Source organism: Pelophylax lessonae (assembly GCF_965119305.1).
Source record: "Pelophylax lessonae genome assembly, chromosome: 13".
NCBI lineage: Eukaryota > Metazoa > Chordata > Amphibia > Anura > Ranidae > Pelophylax > Pelophylax lessonae.
In genome coordinates, this window is record NC_138780.1 from 130,399,565 (window position 1) to 130,419,160 (window position 19,596).

The 19,596-nt window shown below is 42.5% G+C and overlaps 1 protein-coding gene across 6 annotated transcripts in view; it reads right to left on the reverse strand.

Moving 5' to 3' along the window:
* DPF3 (double PHD fingers 3) overlaps positions 1 to 19,596 on the reverse strand; it is a 491,728-nt gene that overhangs the window by 271,636 nt on the left and 200,496 nt on the right. For all 6 annotated transcript variants that reach the window (XM_082275031.1, XM_082275032.1, XM_082275035.1 and 3 more), the window contains exon 3: positions 1,426 to 1,533. In XM_082275031.1, coding sequence (XP_082131157.1) covers positions 1,426 to 1,533 — 108 coding nt within the window. The remainder of the gene's footprint in view (positions 1 to 1,425; positions 1,534 to 19,596) is intronic.

Genomic DNA, 19,596 nt, shown 5'->3' on the forward strand with positions numbered 1-19,596 from the left:
CTGATGATCAGTGCACTGATTATCAGCGAAAAAGAGGCCCTGACAGGTTTGCCAGTTAAAAGCTCTCCTTTCCTCTCACAGACACAGCGTGGGTGGAAAGGAATACCAAACACCAGCAAGGCTGTTTACATGTGATCAGCTGTGATTGGACACAACTACTGATCACATGGTAAAGGGCCACTGCGATTGGCCCCTTACTCCGATCTTTGATCGGGTTAAGCACACAGCGGTCACAGAACACACCCAATGAGTGTGGGGGGCAGGGTTCTAAGAGGACATCTATTGATGCCCTCGCACTGGAAGACCGTGCTGTAGCTATCTTTTTGCTATAGTGTAGTCAGCAAGTGGTTAAAATGATCCTTACTTTTAAAGCTGCTTCTAATGAGGGCTGCCCTTCTCTGATGCAAGGTCCCACCTGTAGATAAGTGCAAGTTTGTGAGGTGCTGAAGAATTCTGAAGAAACATGCAAGAAACACAGAGGATAGCCCTATTGCTACAGGAAACCCCAGCCCACACTGCTCTGATGGTTCTAGGGGAATTTACCTGGTGTCCCCAGATGGAACTAATGCTTTTAATCTGAAAATGTTGAACCCCTGAGGTTCCTGGCCCTCGATCTTTGGCTGATATCTTGGATCATAGCTGGTCAGAGAACTTTAGTCAGTTATGCAGACCCTGCAGGAGGTTTTCCCTATCAGATTCTAGGGGTATTTGCATCCTTTTTCCCCTCTGTTGGTTAAGCTTTCTGACTTACAGTAATTCCCATATGGTTGTCTCCAATTCCTAAGGTCCTTGACCATTCTTATTTAGGTATTATACTACAAAGTTCTTTATCTTTATTATCTCATATATGTCCCAGACACCCCTGCTCCTTTTTGGAGCCTTCCTTTCCTAGTGCCTAATTTAAGACTTGGGCAGGCTTAAACCCAGATAGTAATGCATTTGAGGAGAGCATTTACAACCAGCTGTGAGATTTGGCAACATTTTTTTAAATTCAGAAATGCAAAATCATACTGAAAACATAATGTTTACAAAGCATAAAACTAAATGGTACAAACATTGAAGTATTTTTGAAAATGTAAATATCATGGTGTAGAAAGTAATTTTAAGGTGCTACATTTTATTAAGTAAAAAGTGTATGAATCTGTATAAATTGACAATGATTTCATATTAGATTATTAAAATATATCACCCTAACAAATTTCCCCAGTCACCCCTACCAAAGAACCAACGATAAAAGTACAGAAGTAGAACACTACTATCCATATGTCTTAGGAAAATAAAACAATGTGTTTGCATACTGTACATAATATCCCATCATATTTTACAACAATTGCTTTTGTTTACCCCACTATAATCCAGATGTAGAGTTGAACACTAACAGTTGATATTTGAAACAAAGATTCAAGTGATACAACAGTGACCAACCTGATTTTATCTCCAAAAGCCGTAACCGGGGATCTTCAGGATGATGTAAGCGTCTCTTCTTTCTCCAACACCTCGCTGGGTATGTATATAGTTGTCCTGGAGCCACGCCTGCCCCCCCAAAAAAAGAAAAAAAAATTATATCTATACACTGAACAAAAGAAACTTTGTTTTCAAGGAGTATGTGAATAAAAGGAATGTTGACTTAGCCTGTGCCATGTGCTGTACTCCAAGATATGGAATTTACAGGTAAGTATTCCTAAACCCTGGGTTATAAGCTAGTACTTTTAGGTGAATGGACACTGGAAAGCTTCTGAGGACAAGCCTCCTGAGCATGCCCCCCCCCCCTCCTTTCCCCATGCCCATCCATGAATCCTCAGTTTTGTAGCAAATAAACTAAGCAATAGAGGTGGCCTGTGTCCTCTACTGCACTCCCAAGATATGGAATTTACAGGTGAGTCAAAACTCCTTTTAATTGTACAGTACAGAACACAGCCTAGGTATTCACAGACCCTGGAATTTCCTTAAGCAATGCATGAGAAGGGAAGACAACAACTAGGCAAGCAGAACTGTGTCAACAAGTCCAACAACGAGAGTCAACAGACCCAACTTCAGACTGCCGCTGCAAGAACGTTGTGTCCAAAAGCTGCATCCACAGAAGCTTGGGCCAGATCCCCCTGGTAGAATTTTGAAAAGGTATTAACAAAGGACCACATGGTAGCCTTACAAAGCTGGGCCACAGAGCAATTCTCAGGAAACACCCATCAACCTGGAGGAGTGAGTGCAACAAAGTGCAAAAGGAGATTTGTCTTTTAGAGTGTAAGCTCTGGTCTTTTTCATCTAGTAATGGTGGACTTAGGATGAAGAGAGTTTGTAAGGGTAGGATGAATACGGAATCTATATCCATGATAGAAGCTGTTCCTTTTTAGTAGACACCGATGGCACCGATTACCTCGAGGCAGTGAAGAGCAATTTCCATTGAGGGCTTTAGAGTAGGGCACAAATATGGGTGTCTTCATTGAGGTGTAAGACTGATATCAACTTACTGTAGAAAGAAAAGATGGTCTTGTGCATAAGACTACCTTTATCTTTGTGAAGAATGAAGAATGGCCCCTTACAAGAGAGCTCAGGTACACGTCTGCCAGATTTGATAGCAACCAAGAAGACTACTTTTCAGGAGAAATAATCTAAGGGTATTTCCTTGATGGGTTCAAAGGGTGGTTTCTGCACTTCAAAGGAAATCAGACTGAAGGCCTCAGGAATGCACAGGGTGTTGTAATAGTGGCCCGAACTGAGATACACATTGTGGCAAACACAGCCACTGTATATTGTCCTTCATGTATGCATTATGTTTATTGCATGTGTATACGTTTAAGAACCAAGTGTTTGGAATGTAATGCTGCAGCCCTTCTCCACCATCCCCCCCCCCTCCTGTTTCTGTGTCTAATTGTGTGGAATCATGACACAGACAATGGTCTGGTCTGAGCTGGAGTCATCTCTCCACAGGGGGTGTGTATTAAGACTGCCTGTTTCAAATGTACAAATGTTCCGTTCCCATTGGCTGGTCCTTGTCCCCTTCCCCCGCTGTGGCAAGGCTAAAGGGAGTTTCCCTAACTGTGTCTTGGAATGTAATAAACAGTTTAAGCTCTGCATGGTTAACCCTCAACACCTGTGTGGATTGTCTCGTGATTGAGGGGTTAAGGGCTGGGTATGGCTTCTCCGCAGGCTGTGGGTGCGTTTGGAGGACAGGAGACACAGGTCCAGCGGATGTGCCCACCTGGGGTACAAAGATCCGTTACACACCTTGAATAAAAGGTTTTGTCGGAGAGCAAATCCAGAGTTTTTTAAAAAGACCAAAATCTGTCCTTTCAGAGTGCTGACGGATTAGTTCTGGTCAAATCCTGATTGTAGGAAGGCCAGTATGTGAGACACAGAAACATCTCTGGGATTGAAGTGCTATGCTCACAACAGGCAAAGAAGGAATTCCAGATGTGATTGTTGATAATTTTTGAATTGCCAGTCCTTGTATTGAGCAAAGCAGGAATGACAAACTCAGAGACCCCTTTTTCCTTTAAGAGCTGGGTTTCAACAGCTATTCCATTTAAAAGCTGGTGACTGAGAAACAGGATAAAATAGAGGACCTTGAGACAGCAGGTCTGGCCTGTGGGGAAGAGGACACAGGTCATCTCCTAGTAGCCTGAGTATGTCTGTGTGTACCAGGTTCTACTGTGACAGTTTGAATAAATGGGAATAGCCAGTTATTTAGTTTGCTATATTTTATTCCGTAGGGGAAGTAGAGCTTGCACTGGAAGGAAGGCATAGATTAGCTTGAACTGAGACCAGGGAATTATCAAGGCATCCAGTGCCAATAATAGAGTATCCTTGTCCTGGCCACAAAACCAAGGTTTCTTGTTGTTGAACCTGTAGGCCAGGATATTCATATTCAGGGTCCTCCATCTCTGACATATCAGGTAGAAGATGTTAAGGTGAAGGGCCCATTTCCCTTGGTCCAGGTTGTGACAGCTATGGTAATCTGCCTCTCAGTTGACCCTTTCTAGTATGTGGACAGCAAAGATCACTGGACAGTGTTTCTCCATCAATGAGATGATCTGGCTTGCTTCCTTCAAGGCTGTATGACTCCTTGTGCCCCCTTGGTTTTCTGTTTGCAGAACGGGTTTCAGTGATGTAGAGCCATCCTTATTGCTCTGAACTCCACGATGTTGATAGGGAGCTTGACTTCCACCGATGACCATGTTACCTAAACTGTGAGGGACTGGAAAAACACTCCCCTGTCTATTACTTTCCAGTGATAAGGAAGAAAATATTTCCATATTTTTACGACTGGGCTGGAGATCCACTAAGCTAATTAATTCCTTGCTTGGCTGGACAGGAGCATAAGTAGGTCGGGATAAGGAACCTACCTGTTCCAAGCCCACAAGATGTTATTCTGGAGAGGTCTACAATAAAAAAATTGACAAATGGAACAGCCTCAAAAGGAGGCTACTTAGGAGACTTAGAACGATCATAGACAATCTTACAGAGAAATGTCTCTTTGACCTCAAGTTCCAAGTGTGAGCTCTAAGAGAAAGCAGTTCCTTCTTTGGAAGGGGTGCCTTTGCTTGGGATATGTCTAGGATCAGCCTCAGACAAAGAGGGGCCTGAAGAAAAGATTTTTGGAAGTTGATCACCCAACCAAAAGCCTGATGTATCTGAATTGTCCTGGAGACGTTTGTAGATACCCGGAAAGAAGAGGAGTCGCTCAGAACAGGATAACCTGTGACCTGGATGCCCTTAGTTCTTAGAAGGGCAAGAGGAGATGCAAGGACCTTTGTGAAAACTCTGGGAGCCAAATGGCAGTGTTATAAAGTTGAAGTGGTTGTCTCCTACTGTAAAGTGTAGAAAGCACTTATGTGGTGGAGAATAGAAATATGAAGATAGGCATTTTGAACATCAATGGATGCCAATTATTCCCCTTGTCTCAGAGAGGCAATAATTGACCTTGAGAATTCCATGTCAAATTTTGAATTTCAAAGGTATTTGTTGAGGGATTTTAGGTCCAGGATAGGACAAATACCCTCCCTGGGCTTGGTACTGTGAACAGATTTTTAATATAATTTGGTTGATCTGAGAGAAGAAAGTGGTAGAGAGGTAAAGTTTTGAACTTTATTTTGTACCCATTTAAAACCACCTACTAGACGCACAGATCTGGGATGTATGTGATCCCATAAAAAAGCAAGCGGTAACAGATTTATCCCCACTCTTAGGAGTGAAGGCACCCTTTCATTGGGAAGCTTCAATGCAGAAGCATGAGTAGAATGTTGAGGGTCTTTGCGTTTTGAAGGGGCAGAGGCTCCTGAGGAGGGGGGCTGTGGAATTTTACTTTGTAGAAGAAAAACCTTCCCTCCGGTCATAACTTTGTCAAATACTTCCTCCTTTAAAGGGCATATGTGTGAAGATTCTTTTATTGGCAGTTTCAGCTGACCAGGCATTGAGCCACAATATTCTGCACATGTGAATAGAAATTAGAGCTATTCTGGAAATTGCTTTCAGGTTTTGCTTTCTAGGGCAGGGATATGCAAACTGTGGAACTCAAGCTGTTACAGAACTACAAGTTCCATGAGGCATAGCAAGACTCTGACAGCCACAATCATGACACCCAAAGGCAGAGGCTTGATGGGATGCTGTTTGATAGAAATTGCAGCAGTAGTTGGTTGCAGAGCTGGACCAAGTCTAAAGAGCCTTTAGAAGCATCTCAATCTTCCTATCAACAGAATCTTTATATGAAAGAAAAACTTCAATAGGTACAGTGAAATTTAGGATTGAGATGGCAGGGTCTATGACTGCAACAGATCAGGTCCTCTTTATTCCCTTCTATGTCTGCCCCCTTCTAAGCCAGGAATATCAGGATTAAGCTCAGGTAGAGACTTTGGAGATTTGCATTTTGGAGCCCTGGACAGCGAGGGCTGTATTAAAGCTGTTAGCTATCCAAAGAATCGTGACAAAATTGCAGAAATATCTGCCTTAACCAGGTAGGCCATCTGTTGCGTGCCTGAGTTGGAGCTAGAATTGGATGTAGAGACCTGTGTGTTAAAATGGGATCCTGGCCTGGGGAAAATAGAGAATCATGGTACTGAGGTTGAGTGTTGTGCAGACCCTCAGCAGAGCAAATGTTTTCCTGAGCTTTTGCCAAAGCTCCTTTCACCTGGTTGCCGTCATAACTGATGGGTGAGAGTAATCCTCTGTGGGGGTACTGATGGATTTGGGTGCACAATATAGGGTAAGGCATGTTCGAGACGGAATATGCAGCAACCTGAGTGCAGACCATCTTGTAGTGAAATCCTCGTGGCATAAGCGTAGGAGAGCAGCTTATAAGAACTCTAGGTGGAAGTGGCGGTAAAGTATGCGATCTGTGTTGTGATGTAACACTGGATCATCCACCTAAGACGAAGCTCTGAGTGGTTGAATTTTAGTGACAAGTTTGAAATGTTTACACTGCAAAAGTAAATACATTTCAAAAACAGTCCCTTTTTTATTAACAGAAACTGTCAGAGATACAGGGAAACCTTATCCAGACCACCTCGCTGGTATAGGGTTCAGTCGCCACCTGTCACGGTGAGCATGTCCCCGGAGGGGTCTTCAGGGTCTGGGTTTTATAGGGATAGACCACAGCCCTGAACCTGTATAGCATCCTGCGGCTATGCACATTACACAAAGGGCCAAGGTGAGCACCCATGCAGGATCCAAAAGACAGTGAAGCTGACTGAAGAGTTGATTTTAAAAATAAGTAAGCAGGGGTCCATCACCTTAGGACACCAGCAAAAAACCGAGGACTCACAGAGTTATGTTCTAGGTTATCAGTATTATGTTCTAGAATTATGTTTAAGATTAAGTGCCAATGATTGGAATCTTTTTAGGGAGTATGCAGTGGAGCCTGTCTCAGATATTCAGGACCCGGTGTTGTCTTGGCATGCTGACACTAAACACTATAGGTAATATACTTGAACAAAGACACATAAAATTGACAAAGTGTATTCATTGTCATAATATTAATTAATGAAAATGTGTGTGGTCACATGGAAAAAGTAGGTATACCCCCTTTTACTACTACTTCAAACTCGTTATCAGCTTTCCAGGAATAGGTTCTAGTATTATGTTGCAGATTAGGCACCAATGATTAGCACTGGAACCTGTTTCAGATATCTAGGGCCTTGCATTGTCCTGGCATGATGACACTATACAGGTCAATAGCAAAGATCAAAAGAGCTTTCTAAGGCCCACAGAAAGATGGTTGCACATACCTAGGAGTCTGCCAAGGGATTTAAAAAGATTACCAAATTATTTGAAATTGGTCATTCCATCATTAAGCAGGATTGAAAAGTTTGCTTGGAATCTAGGAGTCAGCTAAAAAAGTTAGGAACCAGTTTTTTTTTCTGTGCATGCCGAATGGCTGGCTTCCGTCGGAGCGACTGCCATACACTCAGACTGAATGTTGGCCAGTTTTTAATGAACCGGCTGATGTTGCCCGGCATTCGGCCTGTGTGCACTTGGCTTGATGGTGTGATGGGCAGTGGCTCACTAGGGAAGGACAGTGCAGCAAGGTGGGGGCGATAGGAGAACCCATACCACCTTAGACCCCTTTCATATGGGGACCTCCGCTAAGCAGATCCTGCTTGCTATGCAGAGCGAACATTGGCACAGTCCTGCTCTCCTCTATAGGGCAGTCGGATGGAAATGAACTGGCTGTCCATTTCCACCCGATGCCATCTGATTCGATCAGTCAGACAGATGAAAAGTAGGACCACCATTTGTCTGTTTTTGGCGGACAGGATTGGATGGAGGCGGTTGTCAGTGGACATCTGCCGCTCCATAGAGGAGACTGGATTGTGCGATCAGGTCCGCCTGAAAAACTGACAGGCGGACCTGATAAGACAGCCCATGTGAAAGGGGCCTTTGGCTGTGTGGCATGATAGGGAGAGCAAAATAATAATAATTTTAATGGAAAAAAAAATATATAAATAAAAAATTAATAAAAAACGGTTTCCATCTTTGTGGGGTTGTAAATGGAACTGAGGCTGTTCCGAACAGCTGCCCCACACTCCCTGTTCATTCACCGGTAAGGACAGGGTGTCATATCAAGCCCTCAACATCTTCAACCTCTTCTCTCGGGAAAGAGATGGGCGGGCAGTGAAACTAGGCAGGGGAAACTCTCAGTGCCGCCAGTGACTGCTTGTTGCAGCCCCAGCCACCACAAGAGGACGCCAGTTCCCTGATGTAAGAACCTTGTTTAAGCAGGCGGCAAAGCCGCAGCCTCAAAAACCGTCCGGCGCGGCATCTTAGTCCACGCGGGGGCCGCATGGGAACAAGACACCTGCCGCAGTGAAGCCTAGCCTGCTAATTCAAGTCACCAATGCGACCTGGCGCCTTTGTTGAGTCCTACCATAAAGGAAAATATTTTATTGGCACAAATTTGAAATAAATTACTGCTAGGGCTGCAAATTTAGATTAAGAACTGACGGTTTTATGCTAAAAGAAATGTCCAAGAACCCCAAAATGTCATTGGAGGATCTAAAGACAACCTGCAACAGTTCATGTTAAAGAACACTCAGACTACTCTACAACAGTGTTTTTCAACCTTTTTCCAGTCGGGGCACCCTTGAAAAGTATTTTAAATCTTGAGGCACCCCCATGCAAGGTTCATTTAACGTTATTGTATGTAGCAGGAACAGGTTGGAGGGGTGGTAAAACCACAGGGTAGAGCTGTTTTTACCACCCCCAACTTCTCCCCCTTTAGCTGCAGGGGCAGCAGCTTGGGGTGTACACATGCTGTGGCTGCAACTGGAGGTATACCCAGGGTGAATGGGACTGCTTTTCAGAGGAGCAGCAGTCATTGCTGCTATCACAAACAAGCCCTAAGAAAGCAGTTCTGACGGTACAGGAATGGGGGGGGGGGGGGGGGGCAGGATTAAAAGTACCAAACAAACACACACACACACACATACAGACACAAACACATGTACACAAACACATGTACACACACACACATACATACAGACATATGTATATGTGCGCAAATACAGACACATATATACACAAGTACACACACACAAATACAGACACATGTTCACACAGACACATGTTCATGTACATACACACACACATACAGACACATGTATATGTGCACAAATACAGACACAAGTACACACACACAAATACAGACACATGTTCACACAGACACGTGCACATACACACACACAGACACATGTACATACACACACATACAGACACATGTATATGTGCACAAATACAGACACATACAGACACAAGTACATACACACAAATACAGACACATGTCCACACAGACACATGTGCACGTACACACACATAGACACATGTACACACACGTGCGCACACATGTAGATACACAAGCGCACATATACATACACATACATGTACACATACAGTACATACACATGTACACACGTACATACATACATACACATGTATAAAGCCCTTTAAAACATTCTAGCACAGCACCTTTTTCTCATTCAGCCGGCTCCTGCACTGTAGGTGAAAGCAAAGAGCACAGCACCCCCCCCCCCCCTTTACTTTCACTTTCGAGGTGCCGATATACAGTTTGGCGGGGGATCAGGAGATTAGGCTCATCTGACAGCCCTTCTCTCCCATGATCCCGTGGCACACCTGAGGACCTGTGGTGGCACACTGGTTGAGAAATCATAAAGAGATTACATTCATTTAACCTGCATGGGAAGTGTACCACAAATAAAATGCTTTTCTGTCCAAAGAGGACATTCAAGCAAGACTAAAATTGAATATACAAAGACCAGGCCTTCTGGAACTTTGTGTTGTGCACTGATAAATCAAAGAGTTGATTGGCCACAATAACACTAGACATGTTTGATTCAAACTGCAGACATTTCAGGAGACGATTTTGAAACCAAATTAAAAGCATGGTGGTGGAAAGTTTTCCTTTTGGAGTTGCTTTGCTTTTTCAGGGCTTGTGTAATTAGCAAATATCAGTAATAAACCAAAAAACAAAAATGAACTATATTGCAGCTTACCAATTTTTAGATGTGGATGTGGTTGATTATTGTAAGCTTTTTTCTTTAATTTTGTCTTGTGATTCATTCAGTAAGAGTCGGTTCACACTAAGGCGACACGACTCTGTACTACTTCGGGGGCGACTTGTGCATTGCCATGTACCACGACTTCGGAGCGACTTGCAGGGACTTCACATAATGGAAGTCTGCAAGTCGCTCCGAGGTCGCCCCGAAGTAGTACAGGACCCTTTTTCTAAGTCGGAGCGACTTGTATCGCTCCTATTAGAACGGGTCCTGTAGCGGTCAATGGACCGCGAGGGAGCGCGACTTGTCAGCCTGACAAGTCGCCTGACAAGTCGCGCTAGTGTGGACCGGCTCTAAGTCTTTTTTTTACAACTTTGTTTAAAGGATAAGTTTACATTGTAAAATAAAAAAAATTTAGAAATGCACATCTTTTTGTAGGTGTAAAAAAATATGCATTTATTATTTTTTATTAGGAGCCTGTAAAGCATTGCACCCAGGCTCAGTAAATCACGGGTGCAATCTCAGGCTCCTGCAGACTGTCAGTATAGCTGTCTGCCCATACCTCATATAGGCAGGCAGTTACTCAATGACAGGAAGCATAAATGAACTGTAGAATGCTCATCAGCACCTTGGTAGGTTATTGAGAACTACAAGCTGTCACATGCAATGAACTCTAAGCGAATGACTCAGCCCCAGCCCGCTGTCACAACGGGGACTCAGGGTGAGGGGAGCAGAGGTGCGGGGGTTGCTGCATTAGTAACATGTTACAAGTTACACCTTAAGTACACGTGTAAGACAGGCAATTCATAGTGCAAATGTATTTCTTGCAACCAAGGGTCGCAGGAAAGAAATTTGCACAATCCCCCTATTAACACAGAGAATGCTGACAGGGGAATCCCTCCTGTCAAGCAATCGTCTGCTCCCAGCAGGAGCAGGGCAGCAGGATACATCACTTCCTCTGTGCAGAAGTGTCACCTGACTCACCCTACGCGTGTGTGTCATCATGGTCACGTGACTTCATTGGGGATATCACAACTTGAAAATACCTACTATGAAATTACTGTACAATGAGGACCCCTTTTTTTGCATGAATCCTTACATGGAGGAAAAAAACACGGTTTTAAAGGGCCATACACACCACTAAAGAAAGGGTATCTGGCTATACAGTGGAACAAATGAGGAGGAGGAGGACACAAGAGGAGCCCACTGTACACACCCCAGCATATAGGGGAAGGCAAATTTTGACCTAGTAAGGGAGGTCAAACATAGAGGTAAGCGCATTCGTTGAGAGGTGGTGGGGATCACACTTTTCTGATTATGGATTATGATCATGGACTCACATATGAATTGTATATACAGTATCTCACAAAAGTGAGTACACTCTCGCACTGACAGGCTGAACCCCCACCCCTTCAACCTCTGCAGCAATGCTGGCAGCACTCATACGTCTATTTCCCAAAGACAACCTCTGGATATGATGCTGAGCAGGTGCTCTCAACCTCTTTGGTCAACCATAGCGAGGCCTGTTCTGAGCGGAACCTGTCCTGGTAAACCACTGTATGGTCTTGGCCATCGTGCTGCAGATCAGTTTCAGGGTCTTGAGAGTGATAACATCAAATTTAACACACCTGCTCCCCATTCACACCTGAGACTTTGCAACACTAACAAGGTCAGATGACACCGGGGGTGGAAAATGGCTAATTGGGCCCAGTTTGTACATTTTACCTCAGTGGTGTACGTTTTTTGCCAGTGGTTTAGACAGTAATGGCTGTGTGTTAAGTTTTTTTTTGAGAGGACAGCAAATTTACACTGTTAAACAAGCTGTACACTCACTACTTTACATTGCAGAAAAGTGTCATTTCCTTTTCAGTGTTGTCACATGAAAAGATATAATAAAATATTTACAAAAATGTAAGAGGTGTACACACTTTAGTGAGATACTGTACATGTTGCACTTTTAAGGACTTTTTCAGTTTATGCGATTATATTGCGATATTGTGATTTTGCTTTTTTTTCACATTACACATTGTGTTTCATATTTATTTGCACGGTTACTCACTGTATGAGAGTATACCTAGGAACCAGGGTTTTAATTTACGATATTGATTTATGATACACTTATATCTGTGTATTCACCAATACTATTTATAAAGGACATAAAGGAGGAAGGCTTCAGACTTTGTTTTTTAGTTTATGTGATTATATTGCAATATTGTGATTTTGCGATTACGCCATTCAGTTTTTCACAGTGCATATTTGTGTTTCACATGTATAATGGCTAGATTAGAGTTTACCTAGGAAACAGTGTTTGATTTTATGATATCGATATTTATCGATATTTATATATGACCCATTTATATTTGTGTATTTCTATTTACCAAGGACACTAAGGAAGAAGATTCTAGACTTTGTTTACACTTTAAAACACAATTTTTTTTACTAACACTACTAAGGGCATTAGACGCAACAACACACATTCTGACTAAGTACCGGTTCACATTTCTGCGATGCGGGAAACGCTGCGAATATACAGCGTGTTCCCGCATCGCATCCGCACCCCTGGCAGTTCACACTGCCATATGCAATTTGCTGGGGGTGTTAATTAAAAGTTAACGACGCCCCAAGATCAGATCGCATATCGCAGTGCGATCTGAAAGTTCGCACAGAATCGGATCGCACTAGTGTGAACCACCATGCGATCCGATTCTGCTGCGGACCAAAAAAGGGTTCTGTGCGTGTTTTAGTGCGATTGCGGTGTGAATTCAGCCATACAAACTGTATGGCTGAATTTGCACCACACAGAGATCGCATGTAATTTTAGGAGCAGTGCGCTCCGAATTACATGCAATCTCTGTGATCGCACAAATGTGAACCGGCACTAAAGTTTTATTTTAAGTATTTTATAGTATCACAACCTACTTATATACATAAGAAACTGAAAAAAAAAAAAACATTTTTAATTAATTTTTATGTATAAATACAATTTACAAGTGTCATCCGATCCGTGAAAAAAAAAAGTGCCGGCGCGGTTTGCAATGCGGTCCGCTCCGTGTGAAAGAGCCCTAAGACTTTTTATATGTATACAAAAGGCCTATTTCTCTCAAATATTGTTCACAAATCTAGATAGAACTGTGTTAGTGATCACTTCTCCTTTGCTGAGATAATCCATCCACCTCACAGGTGTGGCATATCAAGATGCTGATTAGACAGCATGATTATTGCACAGGTGTGCCTTAGGCTAGACACAAAAAAAGGTCACTAAAATGACTAAAATATGCAGTTTCATCACACAGCACAATGCCACAGATGTCGCAAGTTTTGAGGGAGCGTGCAATTGGCATGCTGATTGCAGGAATGTCCACCAGAGCTGTTGCCCGTGAATTGTATGTTAATTTCTCTACCATAAGCCATCTCCAAAGGCGTTTCAAAGAATTTGGCAGTACATCCAACCGGCCTCACAACCGCAGACCACGTGTAACCACACCAGCTCACATTCAATGGCGTCTGGCACTTTGGAGAGGTGTTCTCTTCACGGATGAATCCTGGTTTTCACAGTATAGGGCAGATGGCAGACAGTGTGTATGGCCTCGTGTGGGTGAGCAGTTTGCTGATGTCAACATTGTGGATCGAGTTGCCCACGGTGGCAGTGGGCTTATGGTATGGGCAGGCGTATGTTATGGACACCGAACACAGGTGCATTTTATTGATGGCATTTTGAATGCACAGAGATACCGTGACAAGATCCTGAGGCCCATTGTTGTGCCATTCAACCACGACCATCACCTCATGTTGCAGCATGATAATGCACGGCCCCATGTTGCAAGCATCTGTACACAATTCCTGGAAGCTGAAAAAATCCCAGTTCTTGCATGGCCAGCATACTCACCGGACATGTGCAATATTGCAATATTCATGCTGTCTGTGCAAAATTCATGCTGTCTAATCAGCATCTTGATAATGCAAAACCTGTGAGGTGGATGAATTATCTCGGCAAAGGAGAAGTGCTCACTAACACAGATTTAGACAGATTTGTGAACAATATTTGAGAGAAATAGGCCTTTTGTGCACATAGAAAAAGTCTTAGATCTTTGAGTTCAGTTCATGAAAAATGGGAGCAAAAACAAAAGTATCGCTGCAGAGGTTGAAGGGGTGGGGGGGTCAGCCTGTCAGTGCTCAGACCATATGCCGCACACTGCATCAAATTGGTCTGCATGGCTGTCGTCCCAGAAGGAAGCCTCTTCTAAAAGATGATGCACAAGAAAGCCTGCTAACGGTTTGTTGAAGACAAGCAGACTAAGGACATGGATAACTGGAACCATGTCCTGTGGCCTGATGAGACCAAGAGACACTTATTTGGTTCAGATGGTGTCAAGCGTGTGTGGCAGCAACCAGGCGAGGAGTACAAAGACAAGTGTGTGTTGCCTACAGTTAAACATGGTTGTGGGAGTGTCATGGTCTGGGGATGCATGAGAGCTGTTGGCACTGGGGAGCTACAGCTCATTGAGGGAACCATGAATGCCAACATGTACTGTGACATACTGAAGCAGAGTATGATCCCCTCCCTCTCAGAGACTGGGTTGCAGGGCAGTAGTCCAACATGATAACAATCACAAACACACCTCCAAGATGACCACTGCCTTGCTAAAGAAGCTGAGGGTAAAGGTGATGGACTGGCCAAGCATGTCTCCAGACCTAAACCCTATCGAGCATCAGTGGGGCATCCTCAAACAGGAGCTGGAGGAACGCAAAGTCTTTAACATCCACCAGCTCTGTGATGTCATCATGGAGGAGTAAAAGAGGAATCCAGTGGCAACATGTGAAGCTCTGGTGAACTCCATGACCAAGAGGGTTAAGGCAGTGTTGGAAAACAATGGTGGCCACACAATATATTTACACTTAGGGGTGTACTCATTTTTGTTGCCAGCGGTTTAGACATTAATGGCTGTGTGTTGAATTATTTTAAGGGGACAGCAAATTTACATGGTTATACAAGCTGTACCCTCACTACTTTACATTGTAGCAAAGTGTAATCTGTTTAGTCTTGTCACATGAAATGACATAATAAAATATTTTCAAAAATGTGAGGGGTGTACTCACTTTTATGAGATACTGTATATGAATGAGCCCCTAGACCTCATTCACATACAGAGCTTATTTATTACCCACATAAAATTTTAGCTTTTAGATTTAGAGGGAATTTTGTAAGTTATGTTAGGTTTCTGTCAACTAAGATTGATGTATCCTACTTTTTTAGTCTATGCCATTGGGATCAGTATACGCACATTTAATAGGGTTTATTTAACCACTTCTGGACCGGAAGGTTTTCTCCCTTAACCTCCCTGGCGGTATGATTATGTCAGGAATTACATACCAAAAGCGGTACAATTCTTTTCATGGAAATTTGGCGTTATGTATTATAGGCCTACAATTCTTAGTAATTACTGACTTAAACCTGACCAAAACAAGAGTCTAGTAGACATCCCAGATGTGATAAATTTGAAACACAAACGCGTGAATTATAATCGAATCAATAATATTATTTTATTATTTAATATATAATATATATAATAAAATTATATTATTGATTAGATTATAATTCATGCATTATATATTATATATAGATATATATATATGCATATATATATATAATATAAAATGTGTTTTGTGCAACGTTTTTTTTTTTTTTTTTTTTTTTAATTTCCCTCCCTAGTTCCGCTCCCATGCAGCATTGCAGGGAACGGAACTAGGAAGTGATCACACCGACGGAGGACGGAGGAGCGGCGGGACTCTCGGCTGGCGATCTCAGCAATGAGAGATCATCGCTGGATCGCCAGGACAAGGTAAGAGAACACCGCTGTGCTCTCTGCACATCCACCCCGAGCGTGACTCGGGGTTACCGATCCTGCAATGAGAAATCCACCCCGAGTCACGCTCGGGATTACCGCCTAGGTGGTTAATGACCAGGCCATTTTTTTGCGATTTGGCACTGCGTTACTTTAACTGACAATTGCGCCACCGCGCGACACTGTACCCAAATAAAATGTATGTCCTTTTTTTCCCACAAATAGAGCTTTATTTTGGTGGTATTTGATCACCTGTGCAATTTTTATTTTTTGCGCTATAAACAAAAAAAAAAAAAAAATCGACAATTCTGAAAAAAAAAAAAAAAACATTTTTACTTTCTGCTATATAACATTCCCAATAAAAAAAAATTTTAAATGAAAAATTTTCATCATTTTAGGCCAATATGTATTCTGCTACATATTTTTGGTAAAAAAAAAATCCCAATAAGTGTATATTGATTGGTTTGCGCAAAACTTATCGCGTCTACAAACTAATGGCGGCGATCAGCAATTTTTAGCGGGACTGCGACTTTGTGGTGGACAGATCGGACACCTAACTGACATTTTTGACACTTTTGGAGGGACCAGTTAAATTACTACAGTAATCAGTGCTAACAATATGCACTGTTACTGTACCAATGACACTGGCTCGGAAGGGGTTAACACCAGGGGCGCTCAAAGGGTTAAATGTGTATGGGGGGTGGGCTTATGAAATGAACACAGGGACCTGTGTTCCTAAATAGGAGGAACACAAGAGTCCTGTGTTCATTGCTGACAGAACAGCGGTCTGCTGTATTTACAATGGCAGACCACCGTTCTGTTTCCATGAGGAGCGATCGCAGGTGCCCGGCAGCAATCGTGGCCGCCGGACATTCAGATGAGCTTCCTCCATGGCAAATGAGCAGCGCGCACACGCCCCCACTCTTGGTCCCGTGAAGCAATGTACAGGTACGTCATTTCGCGGGTATAAGCCGACCTGCCGCTTTGTACGGTGGCTGGTCTGCAAGTGGTTAAGCTGCTTAGAAGGTGTCAGCATCATGGTAATTTATTGCTTTCATTGAATAAATAACTGGATTTTTGTAAGAACTTACCATAAAATCCTTTTCTCTGAAGTTCGACAGAAGCAGCTCCATCATCTTTAGACCAATGGGTTGTGCTCTTCCTATTCCTGATAGGAGGTGCATAACCCATTGGTCTAAAGATGATGGAGCTGCGTCTGTCGATGAACGATAGAGAAATTATATTTTTTGGTAACTTGGTGAGCACTGAAACTAATTTCTTTCTCACTTTAACAAAAAAAACTGACTCGATCCCCCCATTCACACATTTGATTTGGATGTGGAAATCCCTCCCTACTGTGTTTTTGTATTCTGACAGCAACAGAACTGTGACAGGAGACTCCCCCAACAGGGACCGGGCAGATGAACAGAAGTTGTCAATCAGTAAAATGATTTCTGTTCAACCACAGTGGCCAAACATGGATCGAAATTCAGCCAGTTTCTGCTGAACCAGCCAAATTTAGATCCATGTATGGCAAGCTTAATGTGGTTAAGGTAAAAAAATGTTTAGATATTTGTATCCCCACCCCCCTTACACTTACCTGAGCCCTCATTTAATCTAAGGCTAAGCCTGTCGGCTGCTGCTCTCTTCCCTCACTTTTTTGGTCTCACAGGCTTTGCTGAGGCAGCGGGAGCGGTTGGCTCCCTCTGCTGTCAATCAAAGATAGTGATGAGGGGCGGGTCCCAGCCCCGCTGTCTGTGTCTATAGACCCAGAGAGCGAGGCTCGCAGCAACTCTGCATGAGAGCCCCCATAGAAATCAGCTTCCTATAAGGGCACTGTCACTTACCAGAGAGGAAGAGGAGCCAGAATCGCTGGCGGGGGAGATGCTAAATATAAATCTGTTTGCTATTTTTTTTAAAAAAGAAAACAATACCTTACAAGGCTTTCCTATCAAAGGCAGCACCTAATGAAATTAAGGTACTGACCCTATAGAATTTAGTAGTGTGTGTGAGGACAACAAGGTGGCTGCCTACATAGTTTAGGCAGCATGACAGATTGCAGGGGACTAAGCTAAACAAAAAAAAAAATGTACTGACTTGCCACAAGCACATGATTTGACTCACTAAGAAAGACTACAGTAGATGCAACTTGTAAAGCATTTACTCCCTTGTATTATTCTTATTAGTCATGCACCGAAATAGAAATTCTGGTGCCTAAACCGAAAATTCAGGATGCACTTGGCTGAAAAACAAAAACGAAATGCACAATTTAAAAAAAAAAAAAATGTTTTAAATTTAATTATTGTGGCTGGCATTTTTGCACTGCAGTCAATTCTATTGATTCAATGGGACATGATTTTGCATTGCAGTCAATAGGGGTTGATTTTGCAATGAAGTCAAAGGGAGACGATTTTGCATTGAAGTCAAAGGGAGACGATTTTGCATTGAAGTCAAAGGGAGACGATTTTGCATTGAAATCAAAGGGACGTGATTTTGCATTGAAGTGAAAGGGATGTGATTTTGCATTGAAGTCAAAGGGACGCGATTTTGCATTGAATTCAAAGGGACGCGAGTTTGCGTTGAAGTCAATGGAACGCAATTTTACATTGAAGTCAATGGGACGTGATTATGCATTGAAGTCAAAGGGATGCAGCATACCATTATCGGCAGTGTTTTTTTCGATCGCTGCCGGCCTCCCATGATCTTCAGAGAAACTGACAGGAGAGCCGCCTGCCTATGTAAACAAAGCAGGCGGCTCTCCTGTCACACAGGCACAGTGAGATTGTGTGTTTCAGCTAAGCTGAAACACAGATCTCTGTGTGCCTTTCACAGAGCCCCCCACAGTTAGCAAGCACATTTAGGCTTACATTTAACCCCTTGATCACCCCTAGTATTAACCTCTTCCCTGCCAGTGTCATTTATACAGTAACAGTGCATATTATTTAGCACTGATTACTGTATTAATGTCACTGGTCCCCAAAAAGTGTCACTTAGTGTCAGATTTTGTCCGCCGCAATGTCGCAGTCCCGCTAAAAAATTGCTGATCGCCGCCATTACTAATAAAAAAAAAAAATAAATAAAATAAAAAGTCCAAAAATCTATCCCATAGTTTGTAAACGCAATAACTTTTGCGCAAACCAATTAAAATACGCTTTTTGGGATTTTTTTTACCAAAAAATATGTAGTAGAATACAAATTGGCCTAAACTGATAAAAAAAAATTTGATTTTTTAAATTTCTTTATCGGGAATGTTTTATAGCAGAAAGTAAAAAATATATATATTTTTTTTTTAAATTGTCCCTTTTTTTAAAGTGCAAAATCTAAAAACCGTTCTGTTTGTGGGAAAAAAAAAGATCAACTGTATTTGGGTACAGTGTCGCATGGCAGCGCAATTGTTAAAGTAATGCAGTGCCGAATCACAAAAAATGGCCTGGTCATTAAGGGGGTAAAACCTTCCAGAGCTGAAGTAGTTAAAGTTCCCTGAAGAAGCAGAGAAAGTGTTCTGCGAAATGCCTTGGACCTTAATGTACTTATGAAAGAACTGCAAATGTGTAATTGTTGAAGCCGTTTTGCTATGATTTTGTACACGTTTTTATGTCTAAATTGGATACCTTTTAATCATGTTTATACAATAAAATGTATTTTTTATGATATATATATATATATATGTGTGTGTATGTGCTCATCTCAGCGACAACACCATTTCCTATAAAGTCCTGTTCCTTTTGGTAGGGGTACTTCCTGCCCCC